Here is a 26686-nt window from a genome sequence, read left to right on the forward strand (position 1 = left end):
TTATTTGTTTGAAGCAGAAAATATCTTTCTCAATACAGCTCTGAAAGCTTGTTTAACTTGCTGGTTCCTCAGAGTATAAATGAATGGGTTCAACATAGGGGCAACTGAAATATTAAGCACAGCTACTCCCTTGCTTAAAGAAACTCTTTCATTTGCTGTTGGCTTTATGTAGATAAATATACAACTACCATAAGTGATGGAGACAACAGTCATGTGAGAAGAGCATGTGGAAAAAGCCTTTTTCCTTTGCTGAGCTGAAGGGAGTTTGAGAATTGTTCTGATAATGTGGGAGTAAGAAAGGACGACCAATGACAATGTGACCAGCAGTGTCACGGCAGCCAACAAGAAAGCAATCAGTTCCAGTAAATGTGTGTCTGAGCAAGAAAGTTCCAGGACAGGAGAAACATCACAAATGAAGTGGTCGATGATATTGGAGGCACAGAAATCCAGATTCAGACCCAGAGTCAACGGCGGGAAAATGAGCAGGAATCCAGCTACCCAAGAACTGAGTACAAGTTGATGGCAGACCTTTCTGTTCATGATGGACGAGTAATGCAAAGGTTTGCAGATGGCAACATAGCGGTCGTAAGACATAGCAGCCAGAAGGAGAAACTCTGTGACCCCCAAGGAAATGTAGAAAAACAACTGAGCTATACAACCATTATAGGAAATGCTCTTTTCCTTAGTTGCAATGGTGATCAAGAATCTAGGAATGCAAACACTTGTGAACAAAATTTCCAGGAAAGAGAAATTACGGAGGAAGAAATACATTGGCGTCTTGAGATTGGACTCCAGCAGAGTCAGTGCAATGATGGTTAAGTTCCCCATCAACCCTAACATGTAATTTAGAAACAGAAACAAGAAAATTATAATCTGTAACTGTGAATCATTTGTCAGTCCCAGCAGGATAAACTCTATCTGCCTTGTGTGGTTCTTCATTTCTCTTTTGTGAATTCCACTTTATTCTGGAAATAAAAAGATACAAAAATCAGAAACTACATGAGTAGGTTTATAAACAAGAAAAGATACAGGAAAGGAAGTACATTCACAAAGATACCCATTAAGAGGCAACACTCCATAGATGCTGAAGACGTGAAATAGAACTATGCAACAGAAATTGTTTACTAAGATTTGAAAAGTGTTGTAGCAATCACCTCATTTTTGGAAACTCATCTGCAAAACCCATAATAGTTTATTTTTTCACCTTCCCAGTTCAAGCTTCTAGTTAATTACAATTAATACCAAGTTTGTCTACTTGTTAAATAAACCATAAAAGGATCTTGAATCAGGATTCAAACATGGTTAATCCATCCAAAGAAAATATGCCAGTGAAATGAATTAAGTTTTGAAACTTTATATTTCAGATAGAAGTGACATTTGTTTAGATTCTCATTGCAGCCTCTTGAAACTTCTCTATAAATTACTGAGGAAGATACAGGGAAATGTCCAGGAAAGTATGGGTTTATACAATAAAATAAGTACAAATTAAATCTAATAAAATTAAAATTGAATATTAAGTATAGCCACATTTGCAAAAAAAAAACAAGAATTTATTTAGGACTTCAATGTATTTCAATGTTTTGCCACATGTAGCCAAGATTATGGGAATAAAATGGAGAATAGAAAATGCATTGCAACTCTTCCCAATCTCAACCTGTTTACAGGTACCTAAAATCTAAACCTGTTTATCAGATATAACTGTAAGAGTGAAAAATCAGGGTTTTTTGGTCACAAGACCTGTGTCTCATGCCCCTAGCTGTTATTCATATACCCAACAGTGACTATTAAGGATACACCAGTGTGAGAAGGATGTATTGATGTAGATGGGATGGCCACATTCTGATACTATTTCATACTTATCATTAGCTAGACAGGTTTCCCAAGTGTTAGGTTGCCAGTGATGAAAACACAGTGAATGGTAAAATGAAGTACAGCAAAGTGGGATTAGAGACTGAATTAAACCTGTGCTGATCTGCCTGTGGATCTGAGAAAGAACGTACTAATGAGAGCTGAGACAAAGGATAATCCTCTCTCCATGTTTAGACAGGTCTTTCACTGTTGAACACTGAACTTCATTTATATAATTTTTTAAGGCAGAAAAATAAGAGAGAGAGAGCGCGCACTCCCCTCTGCTGGTCACACCCCAAATCAATGGCTGGGACTGGGCCAGGTGGAAGCAGGGATCCAGAATTACTTGAGCCCCCACCACTGCTTTCCAGAGTCTGCACTGTCAGGAAGCTGGAGTCGGGAGCCACAGCTGGGACTCTGACGTGAGACGCAGGTGTCTTAGTCTCCAAGCTAAATATCTGCTCCCAAGAATGGTTTAAGTGTTAAACTGAATACCACAAACAAAAATATAGCAGAACACAAGAAGAATAGAATAGGCAGGTCAGGATTTCAGAATCTCCTAGAATTTGTTTGTTGCATGGTCTGGGAATAATTACCCACTTCCTTATTTTCATCTATGAAAAAGCAATAAAATAGTTTTTGATTGACATTATAAGGATCAAATATATTACATACAGAACACATGAATGTGTAGTAATTGCCTAATAATCGGAGAGGAGACTAGTGCATGTAAACACTCAAAGTGTAGGCAGAGTTCTCACTGCCTTATCCTGCTCGAGAGTACACCTGCAGCAGGGGCTCCGCAGTCATTGAAATCTGCTGAGACAAGCAGAGGCCTATGGAGAGCAGAAAAGATTCTCCATCAACGTTCTGGAATAGATTATGTAATGTATAAACCATGATGTTGTAACTAAGCATAGCTCTCTGTTTCCAAGGGGCAGCAATTCTATGAGTATCAGATGTGTTCCAGCTTCTCAATGTGATAACACAAGTGTCTGAGAGAAATTTCTTCAAGTTCGCTTTTAGTATGCAGTGAAGGGAAAGAGTGACAGAATAGCAGGGAATTCAGTTTACAGCATCTTTAGAAACATGCTATTGGGAGCAATCGAAAGTTTAACTTAGCAGCTAAGATGCCCATGCTGCACATCAGACTGTACCTGGATCTGATTCCCAGAATTTGAGAAGTGAGCCAGTGGATAGAAGTTTCTCTCTCTCTCTCTCTCCCTCTCTCTCTCTCTCTCTTCCTCTTCCTCTTTGTGTGTGTGTGTGTGTGCACGCACGCCATTCTGCCTCTCAAATAAATCGAGAGATGTTACAAAAAAAAGAATACATTAACAAATTATAGAATAATAGCCAGAAAATAATTCCATTAATCTCGTAGGGACTGAAATTAGGATATATATTGTTGTAAAAAAAACTCTGAAATCCATGCGTTTTAAGGAGTCCTCAAAATGTGATAGAAATGTGTTATGAAAATGCATGACTTTAAAAAATTTGCACATTAACTTATCTTTTATTTGCATTTCTTATACATTTGCAAATACATTTATACAATATGGACAAATCTTAGAACTGTAAGTCAAAAGGTATGTTCCAGAAAACAACATATAACTGATAGCATATGTACAAACCTACATATAATACAATATGGTTGAGAGATAATGGATAGAGAAACATCATAATTGTTGATATATAGGTGATATAGATAGATGATAGACAATCTCAGAGAGAGAATGATATATTTCTCTATACATGGGTGTGCGTATGTATGTAAATGTTGCACTTATTGCAAAAAATAATTTTCTATCTAAAGATTATTACTATCATAGATGCCTAACTAATTCCAACTGAGTATTCCAGAAGAAATTTTACAATACTAAAGCATGCATCAAGACATTTTTGGTTCACAATATGTGAAAATCTATAATCTTGTCAATACTAAGAAAAGCAATATTTGTTGCAGTGAGTAGTTTGATTTTAAACTTAAATAATATGATGGCCCCAAATTAGTAATAATCAATTTTATGCTACCCATAATGCTACAGCAATAATTTTAGAGATTTTCACTTTGTGTTTTATCATCCAATATACATTTCTTAATTAAAGCAATACCAAGCTTTCTAAGAAGAGCAAGACTAGGTGATCAAGCATTAATAACTGACTAATTAGGCACCCATGTTCAGTCACCATTTGCAATGCCAGCATCAATAGGCATCAGAGTGAAAAACTTTAAGCATGGGGGAGACCAGAGTGGAGTTCTAGGCTTCTGGCTTCAGTCTGGCCCAGACCTAACTATAGCAGCCATTTGGAGAGTGAACCTGTGGATTGAAGTTAAAGATTCTGTCTCTCTCTCTCTCTTAGTCTCTGCCTTTTGAATGTATAAAATAAAACTCAATTAAATGCTTGATTAGTATTTGATTGATTAGATAAATAATTTCCTTTCAAGTGATCTAAATGGGCACTTAGAATATGCAAGAATAATAAATTGAAATTATTACAGTAATAAGACAGTTCAGTAACATGAACACAGAAAACAATTACCTAAAAAGGTAAACACTTTTTAGGTTACTTGAGAAGGTAAATGTCACGGTATTATTTAAGAGTGTAAAATGGAAAATACCTTCAATATGTAAAAATAAGTAATTTTCCAAGTAATTTTTATCAGGTAATAAAATTTTGAAGTAAAAACAGTAGTTAATATACATGAGTGCTCTTCAAAAAGTTCACTGTAAATGCCTATGATGAAAAAACTAGGTATGGTTTTCAAAATAAAGCACCAAAATTAACTTATTGTTTAATTCCATTTTTCAACATTTTGACATACCGTTGTAGTCTCATGTAAAATATTGTTAATACATTTTATATACCAAATACCAAAGAGAACTGTATAAGCTGATCCTATTTCTTATAAGGATCTACACAAAGTGCATTTAGTTATGATTTTTACAAATTCACACAAAACAATAGAAAGTAAAAATAAAAATATCTTTTCATAAGATATTATAGTGCATTCATATTTTAAGAAAAAAATCCAGTCATTATTAACAATATTCCATCCAAGAAAATCATCAAAAAACATACATTTTTTCCAATTTCTCTATTAACAGCAAAAATATTAGTGAATTCAGAAACTGATTGATTATTTTAGACATGTTTTTCACTAAAAGAAAAATGATGCACTTCATTTTCCTCTGAACTTTTGTTGCCAATTTGCAAAATAAGTCAGATGTTTCCACATAAACTTAGAACATAAGCACTGAAAGAGAAAGAAAAATAAAATATCCTATGTGGTATACAAAGTTTTTCTTCTTTTAAATTAAAATATTTAATTAGCATTCCTTCTTACACTCGTGTTATTAATAAATATCTTTGCCTCTTCTATTTTCCTTTTTGTTGTTGAATATGTAATATTTGTATTTCTATGTGATTTCCTCATGACTTCATTTATAAGTTTTAAAAACTCCACGTTACTTCATTAATCAGTTTTATTTTTAGTAAACATTTTCTTTTCTTTTCTTTCTTTTTTTTTTTTTTTTTTTGGACAGGCAGAGTAGACAGTGAGAGAGAGAGACAGAGAGACACCCTCCAGTGGCCGCTGTGGCCAGCGTGCTGCGGCCAGCGCACCTTGCTGATCCAAAGCCAGGAGCCAGGTGCTTCTCCTGGTCTCCCATGTGGGTGCAGGGCCCAAGCACTTGGGCCATCCTCCACTGCACTCCCGGGCCACAGCAGAGAGCTGGCCTGGAAGAGGAGCAACCGGGACTGAATCCGGCTCCCCAGCTGGGACTAGAATCCGGTGTGCCGGCGCCACAGGTGGAGGATTAGCCTATTGAGCCGCAGCGCCGGCCAGTAAACATTTTCTTATTTTTTGTTACTTACCATGTTTATTTTCCTGTGTTACTAATTTTCCAAAGACTTAATTCCGGATATTTGATGGACATGACAGCTCTTAGAGCTTTACAGATAAGTCCAAATCTTCCTTACATTTAAGTTGACACTTTTTATTTCGCTAATGTCTGTGTTTTACCCTCTATTCTTTTTTTGCAAAATATAATGAGCATTTTTGTGATTAAATGTGGGATCCAGAGGATTTTCAAAAGCGTCAAATAGACTTTCATTCTTCGGTCAGGTCAGAGCAAATTAGGTAATCAATAATTATCAATGGTAAATTGTTGTTGTACATGTGTGTTGATCAGAATCAGCATTTCCAAAAGAGATATTTTCTTTAGTATTTCTAAATATGTACAAAACTGAGTGAAGTCAACTCTCCCAGAAAAAAAAATCTTGCTATGTTTTATTAACTAAGCAGTTTTATTAACTGTTTAGGTCGTTTTTTAATCTAGATAGAAGTAGAATAATCATCAGTCTTTCCACAATTCTATAGGACAGCGTATGAATAAAATCTCCTAAGGTCATTGAAATGCAGCTCCACGCCATAAATGAAATTTTATGCCCCTGCATGAAGACAATTAGCAATTATTAGTGCTCTACTTAAAAAGGAATAATAAAATAACACACTTAAATCTCTTTTTTGTAACTTATACTGTATTTGTAATTCTCAAATTTTTGAAGGAACAGTAATTCCACTGTTTTACTTACCATTAACAGTGTATGTTGTTATCCCTTTTTCTCTAGAATACATGAGAAACCATAATGAAAGGCAAATGGACTCACTGGAGAACAGTACTTAATATTGGCAGCAGGAAAATTAACATAACTTATCTCTCAGGTTAATTCAAAGCAGAGCTAAGCTATGAATGCTTTAATAGTATAAATTTTCTTCACTATCACATATATCTTAACGTGATTGGATCTATGCCTTGGATAACAAATATTTCTAATAAACTCATCTTTTTAATACATAAATTGTAACATAATGTATGTTAATATACCCAACTAGCCCCATCTCACAAGCCTTCACAAAGATGAACATAACTGAGATAATTGCCTGTTGCTTGCAAAATATTAACTAGTTTCCAATTATTTAAAAGGAGTAATGTTTCTCTGTGGGAAATCTAAGGGGAGATTCCCTATGGAAAACTAGGAAAGATTTAAAATTATCCAAAACAGCATATAAAACACTGGGTTTTTATTGTATATATAGTTGATTAAAATTTCATTTATTGTTAAGCATGATGATATAAAGTATCATGTTTGTCACATAAAAATAATCATTTCAGAACAATCATTATTTGTATTATAAATAATACGTATGTGTCAAAATACCAAAGGAAATTCCTTTGGGGATTATTTTTTACCAATATATGAATCCATCACTCAGAGAATAGCATATTTATGCCTGGTACAAATTTTACTCAAATTATGTTGTAATTATGTTCAATATTAAGAATAAATATAAACTTCTGTATAATATTATGATTTGAAAATGAACTTCTGAACACTTTCATCATGTTATAATGGAAACCTAAGTTTAAGCTTTTCTACGTATTATTAATAATTATAACAATAATCAAGTATTGAATATTTATTATGTGTGAGGCACTCTGCCAATTGTTGTGCATACATTATTCAATTAAATCACCATAATGCACAATGAAGACATAATTATGAACACTTTGCTGTTGAAAACTGAGAATTAGGGAAATCTTTCTCACACTCTTGAGTTTCAGTTTATGGAGACAAGACTGTAATAAATTCTTGAATTTCAAAGTATAAATTGTTAACTAAATGCCATCTTTCCAATAAAGCAAATGGATAGATTGATGATCGATGAGAGACACATGAAGATATACATAGATACAGATAGAAAAGAAAGGTAGTTAATTTAGATAATAGGTATAATATTCCTAACATTATATCTGTTATTTGAATGTAGAACAATGTTTTGAGTAAATGCATGATTTAAAAAGTAACACTTTTGTACTACAGCATACACATAAAAAAAACCTAAAATGAATTCATGAAGCTTTTCTACGTATACATTTTAGATAAAATGTTGAACAATGTTTTGAGTAAATGGATGATTTAAAAAGTAACACTTTTGTACTACAGCATACACATCAAAACAAAACTAAAATGGGCCAGCGTGGCGGCTCAATAGGCTAATCCTCCGCCTTACAGCGCCGGCACACTGGGTTCTAGTCCCAGTCAGGGCACCCGATTCTGTCCCGGTTGCCCCTCTTCCAGGCCAGCTCTCTGCTGTGGCCCAGGAGTGCAGTGGAGGATGCACCCCATGGGAGACCAGGTGAAGCACCTGTCTCCTGCCTTTGGATCAGCGCAGTGCACCAGCTGCAGCGCGCCAGCCACAGAGGCCATTGGAGGGTGAACCAACAGTAAAGGAAGACCTTTCTCCCTGTCTCTCTCTCTCACTGTCCACTCTGCCTGTCCAAAAAATAAAAAATAAAAGAAAACTAAAATGAATTCATGAAGCTTTTCTATGTATACATTTTATCTAAAATTTTGATATTCCAACTATATTATTATTGTATGTATTTTGAGTGAGAGATTTTAGATTTTTGTGATTTTTATTAGCACTCAGAGTTCTTAGACTGCCATTCAAAATACATTAAATTTTCTTATTGCCTTTTTGTCCCCTCTATTGGCTGTTACTCATTGTGAAATACTTACTTAATTTCTATTTGTATCCAATTATAGATTTGCCTGTCTTCATTTATATGACACTTTAAAATATCAACTTTAAACAGATCCTATATCATGTAATGCTTTCCTAATTTCATTTAACTATTCATTATTCTCTTGTATTTCTTTGAGTATCCTTACAATAATCCTTTTAAATTCTTTATAAAGCACTTCATTAATCTTCTTGATATCAAAGCATTATTGAGTTCCTTTATGGGCATGAAATTTCCTTGTTTTTTTTTGTATTCCTTGTGTCCCTATGTTGATGTTTGGGTACCTGGAGGATCATTTATCTCAATTTTTATTTGAGGGGCAGAAGTACCAAGACAGAGAGAGAGAGCGCACTCCCATCCATTGCTTCTCTTCCCAAATATCCATGACAGTGGGAATGAACTTGGTCAAACCAGGGAGCCAGGAACTCAATTCACAACCCCCACATGGGTGGAAGGGATCCAACTACTTGGACCATAGCCACTGTCTCCAAAGGTTTGCATTGGCAAAAAGCTGGAATCTGGAACCATGGCTGATAATTGAATCCAGGAACTCCGGTGTGGGACACAGGTGCCTCAGCCACCAGGATAAATGCCTGCTCCCTCTATCACTTTTATTTTATTTTATTTTATTTTATTTTATTTTACTTTTTGCCAGGCAGAGATAGATAGTGAGAGAGCGAGAGCGAGAGCGAGAGAGAGAGAGAGAGAGAGAAAGGTCTTCCTTCCACTGGTTCACTCCCCAAATGGCCATCACGGCCAGCGCACTGCGCCAATCCAAAGCCAGGAGCCAGGTGCTTCCCCCTGGTGTCCCATGCAGGTGCAGGGGCCCAAGCACCTGAGCCATCCTCCACTGCCTTCCCGGGCCACAACAGAGAGCTGGACCAGAACCCAGAGCCCATACGGGATGCAGGCGCCACAGGCGGAGGATCAACCAAGTGAGCCACGGAGCTGGCCACCCCTCTATCACTTTTAATGCAAGGCTTTTGTGGATTGAAGGCTTTTTCTTGAGGATCTATCTTAGGTGTGAATTTGGTAGGTTACTTCAGCTTTAATTCCAAATGGGTGCTGACTTGCTGTCTCCATGTATCATCTTTCACTATTAATGTTGGCATGTTGAGCACACTACTCCCTCCTGCTTGGGAGCGATGCTGGGTCTGGATCACAGCTTCACTTCTGATTCCAGCTTCATGCTAATGCACACCCTGGGAGACAAAAGATGATGGTCCACGTCCCTGTCACCCACATGAGATACTCACATTGAGCTCTTGTTCCTGGCCCAGCCCCAGCTGTTAGAGGTATTTGGAGAGTGACCCAACCAATGGGAGAGCTCTCTGTTTTCTGTCTCTTTCTGTTTCTCTCCCTCTACAGTTAATAAAAATATGATTATACCTCTTCCAGAAAAATCTCTCTTTCTCTCTCTTTCTCTCTCCTTCTCTTTCTCTCTCCCTGTCCCTCTATATATTCCCCTCCCTCTCCTTTTCTGCCAGGGACTAGAACACGCTGGCAACTTTTCTGCCTAAAACCCTTGCTTCACTTGACGTCCATGGTACCACACTCCTCTATGTTCTTCCCCAACCTCATAACAGACTCTTCTCTTTTTTTTAATTATTTTTATTTATTTGAAAGACTGAGTTACAGAGAGAGGTAGAGACAGAGAGAGAGGTCTTCCATTTGCTGGTTCACTCTCCAGATGGCCGCAACGGCCAGAGCTGTGCCGATCCAAAAGCAGGAACCAGGAGCTCCTTCCAGATCTCCCACGTGGGTGCAGGGGCCCAAGGACTTGGGCCATCTTCTAATGCTTTTCCAGGCTGTAGCAGAGAGCTGGATTGGAAGAGCAGCAGCCAGGACTAGAACTGGCACCCGTATGGAATGCCAACGCTTCAAGCCAGGGTATTAACCCTTTGCGCCACAGTGCCAGCCCCTTAACAGACACTTCTGACATGGTTTTTGCTTGTTCCTCATTATTGTGATCCTGGGTGTTGAACTGGACTTTTGCAATCAATCTTTCTTCTTCCTATACTCATTCCAAAGGTGTTTTCATTCAGTCTTGTGTTTTCAACTCATTTATAGGCTGATATCTCTCCTATTTCACCTCTAGTTAATATCTCACTAGTGAACTCTAGACCCATACAAAGGGTCATGTACCTGAATAAATCAAGTCTAAGAATTCCAAAAAGGAACCACTTTTAATTGCCAGTTGTGTTCTTGATAACACTCTTCCTAGAATCCAGAGCTAAACAGGTCAATGTCACCCATAACTTCTCTCTTTTGCACTCAAAATATAGTTTACTAGCAAATCATGAAAGATTTTTATTGAAAAATTTTTGGACTTAACCACATCTCATCAATCTCAGTGTCACTCTTTAGTTTAAAACCATCTTATTTTTTGATGTTTTATTTACATTTTTAGTAGGCAAAAGATTTAAATTGATGGTGAAGTCATTTCATTTGATAAATTAGTATTGGTCCCAATGGAAAATACGGTATTTTATCTTCAACGACAGGTAATACACTTATTTTTTTGTGAGAAGTATAAACTTATCAACACGGGCATTTCTATTCATATTTTATCTTTCTCGACCTCGGATGAGAATCAAACTACAAACTGTGGTATGGTGGGGGAGGTGACATGAGGAATAGCAAGAGGCCAATGAGCAATGAGTAACATTTTTAGGGGAAATGGGCAGTAAGGGAGATTAGAAGAACAAAATGAGACTATCAGAGATGTATGGTATGTGTGGAGAAATATCAAGGAAATTTACAAAAGTTTATATGAAGTGTGGCAGTGGGTTATGAATTATTCTCCCATTGCTTTATCTAAGAAATGTTCTCAAATCTTACATTTAGCACGAACTACTTCTGGCTTCAATATTTTCCATATTTGACATGCGTCTCCACCTTTATCACAATTGCATCATCCAAATAAAATGCAAAGAATATCTTAGCCAATTTGTGCTGCTGTAACAAGCAACCTGAGACCGGAGAATTTACAAAGAATGGAAATCTGTATTCTCGTAGTTCTGGAGGCTGCGACTTCCAAGAGCAAGGTGCCTGCAGATTCAACTGTCTGATGAAGGTTGCCCTCTTCTTCGAAGCTGGCACCTAAAGGAAGACCATTGTGTCCTCCCATGGTTGAACCTAGAAGAGCAAGCAAGCCTAATACTGAGAGAAGCTTCCCTTGTAAGGGCCTTCATTTCATTCACAAGGGAGAAACCTTCACCCCTTCAAGGGCCCACCTATTAATCCAATCACATTCACCATTAACCTTCAGTGCCTCTGTTTTGAAGAACGATTCAAACCATCATAGTTAGATAATTTTTAATTTTATAATTAAATAGAAACTTTCATTTCAGTCAGTTGTATGTTTAAAATATTATAATTTGATCCCACATACATGTCTTATATATCACTCTTTCCATCATGATGATATAGAAAGCTGAGTATGTAGATACACCATAGGTTTTATTTCTTTTTTGATGGATTAATAAATTGGAATTTCTAATAAAATATTTACATCTGTTATTCAATATTTCAGATTTTGAATTGTAGACTCATCTGATCAACACTTCTGTGAACTCAACCCCCGTTTACTCTCCTTCTCTCCCAACAGAGAATACTGATTTCAATTATTCCATCATTTCTTGTTTGTATCATGACCCCCCCATTGCCTTTTATTGTCCCATATTGCTTTCTTGGTGACACCAGAAGCAGTGTATGTAGAAATCAAGTTCCACTGTCAAATAGCATATTTTTACTCTTGTCCATATTGATTATCACTAAATATAATATTGGATACCTAATATTCCAGTATTAGGTGTCTTTTATCCTTCTTTTTTCCCTAGATTTGCATCCAGTGGTGATATAAATAAGATAAAATAAATATAGAATAAGATTGACACAAAAAATAATTTTTCAAAATGTATAGATTGAAGATGGCTTCCATTTTTTCTTTTCAGGTGAAAGAAATTAATACCAATTCTAAAAGTAACTTCAAAGGTGAGACAAAACCATAATAGTTGATTATTTGCCAGATCAGATTAGAACTGGCTGATCATTTGAAAAAGATATATATCTTCATACCTTACATTAAATCATAATTCAGGAAGGGAATAAATAAATAAGAATGAAAATCAAAAATTATTGGAAGAATATATATTTGTAATATATATATATGTTTGTATATAGTGAGATTAATGTCAGTAGAGACACTCAAAAAATGATAGCATATTCAGAAATAAATGATAAGGTGATTATATTTTATGACAGAGTAATCAAATTTTCTGTACATCAACAGCATCATAAATAGTACTAAATGACAAATTGTAAAGTATGTTTTCTAATATAAAAGATGGTTATCAAAAACTTAAATAAGGATATTTAGCATGTGAAAATATGAACCAACATTCCAAAAACAGTTAAAAAGAAGTAATATTCTAGTCATTAGTTATAAATGACCAATAAATTATGGAGACATTGTTCTACATTATTATCAATCAACAAACTGTGAATTAAAATAAACAACAAAATATTATTTGGATTATTATCATGTGATGTAGTTCCTATACATAGAATGCATCTTTACCTTGGTGCTTACAATGCAACTTCCATTCTCCAAGGAGACTGTTCCAATTCCTGGATGCATTACTTAGCCTTTGTTTTGATTTTATAATAACATTAATTATATTTTATAGTAATTAGTGATTCTGAAGCAGGGTCACCAAGGACACTTGCTTTTTTATATAACTTAGTTTCTCTTATCTATTACAAGGGATGATATGAAACATCTTCAACTTTGTCTTTGTTGAACCTTCTAAGAGACCCATTCTGAGTTAATATTATTAATTAATATTAATATTAACTTTACAATAACCAAAGAGAATTTCTTGTTCCTCCCTGCCCACTTATTACTCCTTCTTTCTAATTATCCTTTGAGATTATGCAGAAACAATTTCTCTCAAAACTTAAACTGCTATTGAAATTCAGGCATTGAGTATGTATTTCAACTGCTAACTTTGAGTAAAAGTTAAATGACAAAGTACAATGAGGTGGTGTCTACCTCACTACCAATACATTCTTGACTGGTGGTAGATTTCACTCAGGATCTATGTGGAATGCCTGCCTGACAGATCAAAGAGTAAGTACTTTTGTATTTCTCAAGCTGCTTATACTATTTTTTGTGAAATTTAGTAAACTGGAATAATTACTATCACTTTCCTGCCATTTACATATGTGTGTGTGTGTGTGTGTGTTAATTTGAAGAGCTCATAAAGATAGAAGGAATTAATTTCACTTCTTGAGTGTCATTCCTTTTCAATAACATTGAACATGGAGGTAGTTGATGTTTACAAGCCTGTTTTTTATGAAGTAGGAAAGTATGTGGGTAATAATATATACTAAATTTAACACATGTGTAATATTAATTTCCCCCACTGCTAACACAAATGCATGCATATAACCATAAATATATAAATATATAATCTACATATAAATATTCCTGTACCAATTTAACAAAACTTGGTTTGACATTTCACCTATAAAATATTCTGTATTTATACAAGCAAAACAGTCTTATTTGTGCATACTAAATTAAAATCAATAATTACACTTGCATTATAATTTTTCAGAATATTTCTTAGACAGGAGTAACTAGAAAGTCAGTAACTAGAAAGGCAAAAGTGTTGTTTTTGCATCCTTGGATAACACCCAAAATCAGCTGACATTTGCTAGGGGTTACAATATTGAATGAAGAGAAGATGCTTACAAGAAAGGAGAGTGGTCACTGGGAAGAGCAGCCCTGTACTTCATATGAGTTCTCATGGATATTTCAAGCATGAATCTGCAAGACAGAACAGGTACCCCGTCCTGTGTCACTGGTTAATATATGCAATTTTTTTAAAGACCTCACTACGCTACACTTATTTTTCATGATGTTTTTAGGTTTTATATCTCTCTATATTAGAGAGAATATAAATGAGTAGTCCTATGGCACTGTGACCAGTAGAGGTGATGAAGTGCCTGTTCTGATTCATAAGCTCATACCGCTCATCCTGCTAGGCATGAGGAAGGCGTGACACCAGTTATTACCCTGAAGGAAATACCTTCCGTGTGCATGCCGCGCCTTCCACGTGGACCACAGGTATAAATGACTTTTCTCAACTAAAATCCTAAAATATGAGTAAAGAACATATACTGATGTCTGTCTGTAAACATCTGAGAAACTATTATAATTAGAAATGGGAGGGACCGGTACTGTGGTATAGCGGGCTAAGTTACCACTGGAAGCGCCGGCACCCCATGTGGGTGCTGGTTCAAGCCAAGCTGCTCTGCTTCCATTCCAGCTCCCTGCTAGGGCACGGGCAAAAGCAGCAAGGGTGGTCCAGGCCCTTGGGCCCCTGCAACCCACGTTGGAGACCTGCATGGAGCTCCTGGCTCCTGACTTAGCGTAGCCCAGCTCCAGCCATTGAGGCTGTTCGGGGAGTAAACTTAACAGAGGATCTCTCTCTCCCTCTCTCTCTGTGGCTCTGACTTTCAAATAAACAAAGTAAATCTTTAAAAAAAGAAATGTGAGAACATAAACATTATATCATTGTGAATAAGGCTCTAATCGCAAGACTATAGCAGTCTAACTGGGGAGAGAAAATAATAAATAAGCAACACTGAACAACTCTGAGGTAGAGATAATGGCTCTCAAAACATCAGAATTATACCTAGTCAGTCTTAAACTAATGGAGATGGTATTTCAGACTTCATTCTAGATACAGTAAGGAAAATGGATTAGAAAGACTTAGAACAGGAGACGTCACATCCAGTTAGAACATGAATTTTCATTTTGAGTGTTAAATCAAAATAATGTGAAACAGAGTAAAAACATGAAATGGAATAGACAAACATATGTATAACATACTAAGGGTATTAAACTGTAGAATCTAAAGAGATTATCAATTACACAGATACAGACAATCAACTAGAAGAAGGTCTGGGAGAAATCTAGGTTTTTTACTTTGTCAAGAAGAAACACTAATGAGTTAAACAAAAGAAGCCAGATTTTTTGTTTCAACAAGCAGCAACCTGAATAATCAAAGAAAGATGAAAAAGTAGAGAAGCAGACTGCTTAGAGAATAAAAAGGAACACACACACACACATGAGGGTGCTTCAAAAAGTTCATTGAAATCGAATTAAAAATGAGTTTATTTTATTGAAAACCTTTCTGGAATTCATGTGTATGAAGAATCATTAAAACACTTATGAAAGGACAACCATTTAGCCTACCACTTGGGACACCAGTTAAGGTGCCTGTGCCCCACATTGGAGGGCCTGGGTCCAATATTTGGCTCCAGCTCCTGACTCCAGCGTCTTGCTAGTGCAGATCCCGGGAGGCAGTGATGATGGCTCAGGTAATTGGGTTCCTGCCACCTACGTGCATGCCTAGCAATTCCCTGACCCAGGTCCAGTTGTTGCAGGTACTTGGGGAGTGAGTCAGCAGGTGGTCTCTCTCTCTCTCTCTCTCTCTCTCTCTCTCTCTCTCTCTCTTTCTCTGTCTCTTCTGCCATCCCTCTAAAATAAATGAATGCTAAAATTGATCATGGAAAATGCATATTATGAAAGACCTAATGCTTGGGTCTCAAAATTTGTTGTATCACACTATCATCTACATTTCCATGAAATTTTTGCGATACCCCCATGTATAACTTCAAAGCAAGTATATAGTTAACTGGATAAATTTATGATTTGAAAGTTTTGTTTTAATAACACAGTCTTTGAAATATAGTTGATTGATGTATGTTAACCTTAGCTACATCTAATCAATACAACTCATGCCAAGCATTTCCTTATATTTTATTACACTTGTGCATTAAATATTAGTAAAAGCTGTAGAAAAAGGAATGATTATATAATATTAAAGGGTTAGGGCTTGCATAGCCTTGGAAACTCATGAGTGGTGCATAGGGAGATTACTGATGCCATAGACAGGAGTGTCAATTGGTAAAGTCAACAACAGGAGTCACTGTGCACTTACTCCTCATGTAGGATCTCTGTCCTTAATGTGCTGTACATTGAGACTTAATGCTATAATGAGTACTCAAACAGTATATTTCCCTTTGTGTTTCTATGGGGGTGCAAACTGTTGAAATCTTTACTTAATGTATACTAAACTGATCTTCTGTAAAAAAAAAAAAAAAAAAAAAAAGAAGAAGAAATTATTAATTCCCAACTTGACTCTCGCTGGGATTAAACATGACAATAGGTCTGATCTGATTTCATCATCATTTAAAAAATCATCTATTATTTTTCACTTTATGTTTGTGTGGGAGCTAACTGTTGAAATCTTTACTTAATGTATGCTAAACTGATCTTCTGTATATAAAGAGAATCGAAAATGAATCCTCATGTGAATGGAAGGGGAGAGGGAGTGGGAAAGGGGAGGGGTGCGGGTGGGACAGATGTTATGGGGGGGAAGCCATTGTAATCCATAAGCCGTACTTTGGAAATTTATATTCATTAAATAGAAGTTTAAAAAAATAAAATAAAATAAAAATAAAGGGTTAGATGAAATGATTAAACTGAAGTTTGTCTTTTTCAATTATTGCACTTTATGTTAATGCAACATTATAGGAAAAGTGAACAGCCACCTCTATGAATAGGAAACAGATCATTGGCCGGCACCTTGGCTCACTAGGCTAATCCTCTGCCTTGCGGCGCTGGCACACCGGGTTCTAGTCCCGGTCGGGGTGCCGGATTCTGTCCCAGTTGCCCCTCTTCCAGGCCAGCTCTCTGCTGTGGCCAGGGAGTGCAGTGGAGGATGTCCCAAGTGCCTGGGCCCTGCACCCCATGGGAGACCAGGAGAAGCACCTGGCTCCTGCCATCGGATCAGCACGGTGCGCCGGCTGCAGTGCGCCGGCCGCAGCGGCCATTGGAGGGTGAACCAAGGGCAAAGGAAGACCTTTCTCTCTGACTCTCTCACTGTCCACTCTGCCTGTCAAAAAAAAAAAAAAAAATTAAACGAAAAAATAAGAAAGGAAGGAGGAGAGTGGATGGGAGCATGGGTGGGAGGGAGGGTAGGCTGGGAAGCATGTTAAGCTCTTAAATCCATATATATGGAATACATGACATTTGTTCACCTTATGTGATTAAAAAAATTTAGATGCTATTCTGAAAATATGTCATTGTAAAAATTAAACAAAGCCGGCGCCGCGGCTCACTAGGCTAATCCTCCGCCTTGCGGTGCCGGCACACCGGGGTTCTAGTCCCGGTCGGGGTGCCGTATTCTGTCCCGGTTGCCCCTCTTCCAGGCCAGCTCTCTGCTGCGGCCCGGGAGGGCAGTGGAGGATGGCCCAAGTGCTTGGGCCCTGCGCCCCATGGGAAACCAGGATAAGTACCTGGCTCCTGCCATTGGATCAGTGCGGTGCGCCGGCCGCATTGCGCCGGCCGCGGCGGCCATTGGAGGGTGAAGCAATGGCAAAAGAAGACCTTTCTCTCTGTCTCTCTCTCTCTCACTGTCCACTCTGCCTGTCAAAAAAACAAAATAATAATAATAATAAAGAAAACAGATTATTAACAGTGTTGCGTAAACCTAAATAAGGGTACGCAAAAGTTCATGGAGACAAAAAGTGAGTTTATTTTGGTGGGGAAATTTTGAAATCCATGCAGTTTTTTTTTTAACTTTTGTTTAATGAATATAAATTTCCAAAGTATGACTTATGGATTACAATGGCTTCCCCCCCATACTGTCCCTCCCACCCACAACCCTCCCCTTTCCCACTCCCTCTCCCCTTCTGTGGGGAGCAACCCGGACTAGACTAAGTTACTGGAATTAAGACTTATTCTATGCATCTGCTCTCCCACAATATGGCGCTGAGAAGGGAGAAGCAGCTTCTACACAGCTGCCTCCAGTTCAACCAGTAAACAGCAGGACCTGCTCCTGATTGGAGGAGAGCAGCGTACTCGGCGTGTGGGCAGCCGAGTTGGGATTGGTGGAAGAGGACTATAAAGGAGGAGAGAGACAACATGCACCAGGAACATCTAAGAGGAACATCTAAGGGGAACATCTATTTGAAGGAACACCTGTGCAGCCCCCGAGAGAGCCGGCCGGCGGTGTGCCGCTCCCCCACGGAAGTGGGGAATGTGGCAGGGGGAACCACCCTTCCACGGAGGTGGAAGGGACGGTAGCCAACCCGGGAAGGACCAGCAGCCAACCCGGGAAGGACCAGCAGCCAACCCGGGAAGAACCAGCAGCAAACCCGGGGAGGGCCGAGCAGACAAAAGAACAGCGCAGGGTCCTGTGTCGTTCCTCCACGAAGACGGGGAGCGACATAATGGTGCGGTGACTCGGATATGAAGCCTAGGCAGGGTTCAGTGTCATTCCTCCACGAAGAGGGGGAGCGACACCCTTCCATTCACATCAAGATTCATTTTCGATTATCTTAATATACAGAAGATCAGCTTAGTATACATTAATTAAGGATTTCAACAGTTTGCTCCCACACAGAAACATAAAGTGAAAAATAATAGATGATTTTTTAAAATGATGATGAAATCAGATCAGACCTATTGTCATGTTTAATCCTAGTGAGAGTCAAGTTGGGAATTGATAATTTCTTCTTCTTTTTTTTTTTTTTTTTTTACAGAAGATCAGTTTAGTATGCATTAAGTAAAGATTTCAACAGTTTGCACCCCCATAGAAACACAAAGTGAAATATATTGTTTGAGTATTCGTTATAGCATTAAATCTCAATGCACAGCACATTAAGGACAGAGATCCTACATGAGGAGTAAGTGCACAGTGACTCCTGTTGTTGACTTTACCAATTGACACTCCTGTCTATGGCATCAGTAATCTCCCTATGCTCCAGTCATGAGTTTCCAAGGCTATGGAAGCCCTCTGAGTTCTCTGACTCTTATCTTGTTTAGACAAGGTCATAGTCAAAGTGGAGTTTTTTAAAAAAGATTTATTTCATTTATTTGAAAGGCAGAGCTAAAGAGAGAGGTAGAGACAGAGTGAGGTCCTCCATCCACTGGTTCACTCCCCTGATGGCCGCAACGGCCAGAGGTGCACCGATCCGAAGCCAGGTGCCAGGAGCTTCTTCCAGGTCTCCCACATGGGTGCAGGGACCCAAGCCCTTGAGCCATCTTCTACTGCTTTCCCAGGCCATAGCAGAGAGCTGGATTGAAAGAGGAGTAGCCAGGACTAGAACTGGCACCCATATGGGATGCTAGCATTGCAGGCCATGGCTTTAACCCACTGCGCCACAGCGCCGGTCCCCATACAGTTTGTTTTTAAGATTTGTTTTACAGAGTGAGAAGGAGAGATCTTCCATCCACTGGTTCACTACCCAAATGACTGCAATGGCCAAGGCTGGGCCACGCCAAAGCCAAGAGCCTGGAACTCCGAGCGGGTCGCTCACATATGTGGCCCAAGTATTTGTGCTGTCTTCCACTGCTTTTCCCAGGTGTGTTAGCAGGGAGCTGGATCAGAAGTGGAATAGCTGAGCTTCAAAACGGTGCCACCATGCTGTCTCCATGGTTTTGTCATAATATGCATTTTTCCATGAACTTTTTGAAGAGCTTTCATATACATTGGTTCAAAAATGTTTTGAATCAAGATAATCAATTCTTTCAATTCCATTTCCACAAACTTTTTGGAGTAGCTTCATATAAACATAGACCTAGTCCCTACCCTCATACTCTCCAAAACTATAAATATTATCTAACTCTATATATAATTTTGGCTTAGATTTGAACTTTGTATGACTATGATGATATCAGTGTTCTGTAGTGTTTAGTTTCTTTCAGTCAAATTTGTGAAAACTTCCCATAGTGTTGCATGTGTATTATGTTTATCTCCTTGTCATATAGCTCAAATTTATGAATACATAATAACTTTAACCTTGATTTTGTCACTGATGAGCATTTTTGGTTTTCAAGTTTGGATTATTGAGAATAATACTGTTACAAACTTTGTGAAGCATATATACATGTATGTATGTAAGTATATTTTGTGTACATATGTACATATTTCTGTTGGGTAAATGTCTAGAATTAGTTCATAGGTACCTGGACATTCAGCTTAAAAATATATTCAGAAAGTTTTCACATTATTTGTAGAAGTGTATGCACATACATTTAAGATATTAGTATTCTACTTATCCCATATTCACAGAAACACTTGTTATCATCCATCTACTTAATATTGATTACTCTGGCGATTATGCAGTAGTTATAAATTGAAGTTCTTTTTATCAGTACTGAAAAGGTCACATTTTTGCATATTCATTGGTTAGGTATAACCATTTGGGAAGGAATTTTTTCATTATCTGTAAGAATAGATTCTGGGCCGGCGCCACGACTCACTAGGCTAATCCTCCACCTTGCAGCGCCGGCACACCAGGTTCTAGTCCCGGTTGGGGCGCCGGATTCTGTCCCGGTTGCCCCTCTTCCAGGCCAGCTCTCTGCTGTGGCCAGGGAGTGCAGTGGAGGATGGCCCAAGTCCTTGGGCCCTACACCCCATGGGAGACCAGGAGAAGCACCTGGCTCCTGTCATCGGATCAGCGCGGTGCGCCGGCTGCATTGCGCAGGCTGCGGCGGCCATTGGAGGGTGAACCAACGGCAAAGGAAGACCTTTCTCTCTGTCTCTCTCTCTCACTGTCCACTCTGCCTGTCAAAAAAAAAAAAAAGAATAGATTCTGTGTTTTTATTGGTTTACAGTAGTTATTTATAAATGCTGATTATAAGTCCTTGGCAGTTATAGCAAATATCGCCTCTCGATTCACAACTTATTTCATCTGATACAATTAACTTACATGCTGTGAAATGCATTTATTTACTGGGTGGTTTTTCAGCAAATTTTGACAAATCTGTGCATGTGGTTTTATAACCATTACCAAACTCAAGGTACATATACATTTCTATCACTTAAAAACATTTGCTTATCCTCTTTCCCAATTAATCTCTGGGAAAAACACTCATCTCTCATAAATGAAATCATAAAGCATGTTCTTCACAGTGTGCATTTTTTAATTTTTTTTTGATAGGCAGAGTTAGACAGTGAGAGAGAGAGACAGAGAGAAAGATCTTCCCTCCGTTGGCTCACCCCCCAAATGGCCGCTACAGCCTCGTGCTATGCCAATCCGAAGCCAGGAGCCAGGTGCTTCTTCCTGGTCTCCCATGTGGGTGCAGGGCCCAAGCAAATGAGCCATCCTCCACTGCACTCCCGGGCCACAGCAGAGAGCTGGACTGGAAGAGGAGCAACCAGGACAGAACCCAGAGCCCCAACTTGGCAAACTATAATTTAGATTTATCGTTCTCATCATATATATCAATTTTTATTCTTTTATACTGTGTAGTATCCCATCAATAGATATAAGAAAAATGTTCATTTATTGATACTTTATTATTTATTTATGCTGCATTCAAATTTTTAAAGTTTTGATTAACAAGATTTTCTCTGTACATATGTTTTTGTTTCTTTTGGGAAAATTCTAAAGAATATATTTTCTAGTCACATAGTAGATATAGTTCTAATTTTATAATAAATAGTGAAATAGTTTTTCAAATTGATTTTCCATGTGAAACTCAGGAATTCTCTTTAACTCATATTTTTCCTGTACTTGGTATTGTTATGCCTCTTGATATTCTTATAAAGGTTTAAATGTTTATTCTTATAAATGTTGATATTCTTATAAATGTTTAGTAATATCTCAGTCTTTAGATCTTACTTGCTTGATGACCAGTGATGTTCAGTATTCATTCTTCTTCCTTTGTGAAATATCTGTTCAGGTTTTGACCATATTTTAGTCAGGCTGTTTGTCTTTTTTTAATTTTTTAATTTTTAAAGATTTTATTGGAGTCAGCGCTATGGCATAGCAGGTAAAGCCACCGTCTGCAGTGCCAGCATCCCATATGGGTTCCATTTTGAGTCTTGGCTGCTCCACTTCCAATCCAGCTCTCTGCTATGGCCTGGGAAAGCAGTAGAAGATGGCCCAAGGCCTTGGGGCCCTGCACCCGTATGGGAGACCCGAAGGAAGCTCCTGGCTCCTGGCTCCTGGCTTCAGATTAGCCCAGCTCTGGCAGTTGGGACCATTTGGGGAGTGAACCAGTGGATGGATGATCTCTCTGCCTCTGCCTCTCCTTCTCTCTCTATGTAACTCTGACTTTCAAGTAAATAAATAAATCTTTTGTAAAAAAAAAAATGTATATACTTGAAAGGTAGAGTTACAGAGAGAGGGAGAGACAGAAAGAGCGGTCTTCCATCCACTGGTTCACTCCCCAATGGCTAGAACTAAGCTGATCCGAAGCCAAAAGCCAGAAGTTTCTTCCAGGTCTCCCATGCAGGTGCACGGTCCCAAGCACTTAGGCCATCTTCCACTGCTTTGCCAGGTGATAAGCAGGGAACTGGATCAGAAGAGGAGCAGCCAGACCCGAATCGGCACCCATGTGAAATGCCAGCACTGCAGGCAAAGGCCCAGTCCACTACAACACAGCGCCAGCTGTTTGTATTTTCATTTGTAAGCTGTGTATGTGTATCAGTATATTGATGAGAATATGTTCTATTCCTATCTGAAACTTTTGTCAAATACATTTTATAAACATCTCTCAGTATGTAGTTTTTATTTCATGTTTTAACAATACCATGCGAGCAGAAGATCTTAAATTATGTCTATTATTTACTTCCTTTTGTTTTTATTGTGTTCTTTTTTTAAAAAAATTATTAACATAAAGAGAACAGATTTCATTCATTTCATAGGTACAGTTCTAACATGATAACCATACTTCCCTGCCTAGCTCTCTCCCTCCCTCAAGGCCCCTACTTCCTTCCCTTCACTTTTTTCTTTAATTTTTGCAAGGATTTAATTTCAATCCCCTCCATAATCACAGCTTTAATTCACCACATGCAATATTCAACAAGTAAAAAAGTAGGAAGACCACAGTTCCCAGGAGTATAAACAAAGGCTAAAACAAAAATGATACCACATGATGTCCATTTCATCCCTACACATTTTTTTCTGTATTGTGTTCACTTTTTTCTATACATATGTCTTATTATTGCAGCTCCATTCATTAAAGACTTCTTGTTTTATCTATGTTTGCTTATGTCGCTCTGTTTCAGTATACACAATTCCATTACAATAAGTTACTTGCAATGTTTATCCTCTCAATTCAAGTTTATATCATCAGTAATCAAGCTTTTCTTATTTTTTGTAATTTCCATTTTCTTTGTCTTTTGCATAATTTTTTACAGATAATTCCCAGGTACTTAATGTTTAAATTGATGTTGTAAATAGCACTTCAAAAGCTTCACGTTCCAAACTCTCAGAGATGGGACACATATCCCAAATTTTACACATACTGACCTTCTATCCTTTCCTTTGCTACACTTATTCATTCCTGATTTTTCTTCATTTCATGGACTTCTTTTGGTATATAATTATGCTATATACCAAGGAAGAAAAGTTCTTTGCCTATTACCTTTGCTTTCATATATTTTTTCTAGCCTTACTGTATTTACTAGGAATTCCTATGGATTGTTGGATAATAGTTGTGCAGTAGTTATTTTTACCTATTTTGTGATTTTAAGGAAGAGTGTTCAGGGTTTCCTCACTAATGTATAACATGAGCAGAATCAGTTTGGTTGTTAGTTTTTAGTAGAATCTTCCTGGGCATCATTTGATATAATATGATGACATTTTCCCCCTCATCCCTTTCATAGGGTACTTATATTGACTATTCAAAACTCTTTTGCATTCTAGGGATGAATTGCACCTGGCAACAGTATATTATGCTTTCTAAATAGTGTTGAATTTCAATCATTAATATCAGTTGAGAAGTTAGTGGCTTATAGTTGTTTTACTTGTATTATAGTTTCATATTTGAATTTCAGCATATTGCTAGTTTCATAAAAGAAGGTAAAAACTGCTCTTCAGTTTTCTGAGAGAATGCATAGACTTGATGATACTTCATGTTAAATACCTTGCACTAAACATTTCTGCTTTAGAATGATTTTAACCACAAATCCATTTTTTAATAGTTGTAGGATTATGCAGGCTGCCTAATTCATCTTAGTTGTGCTTTGGTAGTTTTTTAAAAATCAGTTCTTTCATTTAAATTTTCAAACATATGTATATTAATTCCTTATGGTATTCCATTACTATTCTTTTAGTATCATCAACCATATCCTTTCTTTAATTCTTGATCTTACTAATATATGTGTTGTCTTTCTTCTAGTGTTTTGTTTTACTTTGTTTATCAGTTTGTTGAGAAGCTTATCAGTGTCACTCATCTCTCACAAAAATTAAATTTGGGGATCATGCATTTAACCCACTTGTTAAGACACCCATGTGCCATGTCAGAGTGCCTAGATGTGAGTGCCAGGGCCTGCTCCCAATCGTACCTTGTTGTTAATGTGAACCTAAAAGGTATCAGTTGGTGACTCAACCAATTCGGTCCTTGCCATATTGTGCCCAGATTGAGTTCCCAACTTCTGGCTTTGGCTAACCACAGCCCTGACCATTGTGAATATTTGGGAAACCATTGCAATCTCTCTCTCTTATTCTCTCTCTCTCTTTCCCCCCACCCCCGTCTCCTTCTCTCCCACCCACCCTACCCCCCCCATCTCTCTGCCCCTCAAATGAAAGTAAATAAATATATTGAAAACAAAGTTTTGGTGTTGCTGATTCTATTGTCTTCTTGGTTTTAATTTTACTGATTTCTGGTCTTTATTGTTCCTTCTTTTGGCTTATTTGATTTTATTTCTCTCTTTGGTTTCCACTTTGTTATCACTGAAGTTCATGTATTTCATTCACGTTTAAAATTTTTAATTTCCATTCTTCTTTTCAGATACTCTGGCTTTGACCTTTTACATGCAGCTCGCCCAGAACATTAATGGTAGCTATGAGAAATCACACAACAGTAACAACATTCATCTTGCTGGGACTCACAGATGACCCAAAGCTGCAAGCTCTGCTTTTTATCTTTTTGTTTCTGATGTACGTTCTGAGCATAACTGGAAACACGACCATTATCATTCTCACTCTGACAGATTCCCATCTTAAATCACCTATGTATTTTTTTCTGCGAAACTTCTCCTTTTTAGAAATCTCATTCACAACAGTCTGTGTTCCCAGATTCCTGTACAGTATATCAACTACGGACAACACTATTACTTACAATGCTTGCGCCAGTCAAATATTTTTTATTGGACTCTTTGGGGCCACAGAGTTTTTCCTGCTGGCCGCCATGTCCTATGACCGCTACGTGGCCATCTGCAAGCCCCTGCACTACACGACCATCATGAACACCAGGGTCTGCCTCATCCTTGTCATCTGCTGCTGGATTTCTGGGTTAGTGATCATCATCACTCCACTTGGTATGGGCCTCCAGCTGGAATTCTGTGACTCCAATACTATTGATCATTTTGGTTGTGATGCATCTCCTCTTTTTAAGATAGCATGTTCAGACACATGGTTTATAGAGCAGACTGTTATTTTTTGTGCAGTGTTGACTTTCATCATCACACTAATAGGCGTGATGCTTTCCTACGTATTTATTATCAAGACAATTCTCAGATTCCCTTCTGCTCAGCAAAGAAGAAAAGCTTTCTCCACCTGCTCTTCCCACATGATTGTGGTCTCCATCACCTATGGCAGCTGCATCTTCATCTATATCAAACCTTCAGCCAAAGAAGAAGTGGCCATAAATAAAGGGGTATCTGTGCTCACCACATCTGTTGCTCCTTTGTTAAACCCATTTATTTACACCTTGAGGAACAAGCAGGTAAAACAAGCTTTAAATAGCACAATCAAAAAAATTGCATTTATCTTACACAAGTAAGAGCACTCCAAACCTGGGCAATTAAATGAAAATGAAAGATAAGTTCTTAACATTTTCTGGAATCCTATTTAGTTCAGCCAAAGGCTAACAACTTTCTGATCAATTCTTGAAATCATGATTTTCAAGCTAGTTAGCTAAAATAAACTTTCTCTTTCTTTGATCTCAATCAGAATTATTTCCATTATTAAGAAATATGATAATTGACTTTCAGAAAATAAAATATTCCTTCATTTCTCACTTAGCTTTTCTGCTATTAAAGCATAAGAAATTGCAGAGCAGACCACACTAACTTTGAGTCCAGCCTGGAGACCTACCAGCAGGCAAGGGTACCCATCTAATCCAATGGAAGAAAAGCACGTGTCCTTCTCTCAATGCCCCAAAAGGTTGCCCAGAAACTGGTGGGGAGAAGGTTCTGACAATTTGA

At 37.8% G+C, this 26686-nt stretch overlaps 2 protein-coding genes across 2 annotated transcripts; one reads left to right on the plus strand and one right to left on the minus strand.

Annotated features, from left to right (window-relative positions):
- Positions 1–939, minus strand: LOC100358341 (olfactory receptor 6C70). The gene has a single exon (XM_008256593.3). The coding sequence runs from the start codon at positions 937–939 to the stop codon at positions 1–3; it is 939 nt and encodes a 312-aa protein (XP_008254815.2).
- Positions 940–25314: 24375 nt separating this feature from the next.
- Positions 25315–26262, plus strand: LOC127491028 (olfactory receptor 6C2-like). Its single transcript, XM_051845627.1, has one exon. It carries the CDS (start codon positions 25315–25317, stop codon positions 26260–26262), a length of 948 nt encoding a protein of 315 aa, XP_051701587.1.
- The last annotated feature ends 424 nt before the right edge of the window (positions 26263–26686 follow it).

The sequence above is a fragment of the Oryctolagus cuniculus genome, chromosome 11, assembly GCF_964237555.1.
Source record: "Oryctolagus cuniculus chromosome 11, mOryCun1.1, whole genome shotgun sequence".
Lineage (NCBI taxonomy): Eukaryota > Metazoa > Chordata > Mammalia > Lagomorpha > Leporidae > Oryctolagus > Oryctolagus cuniculus.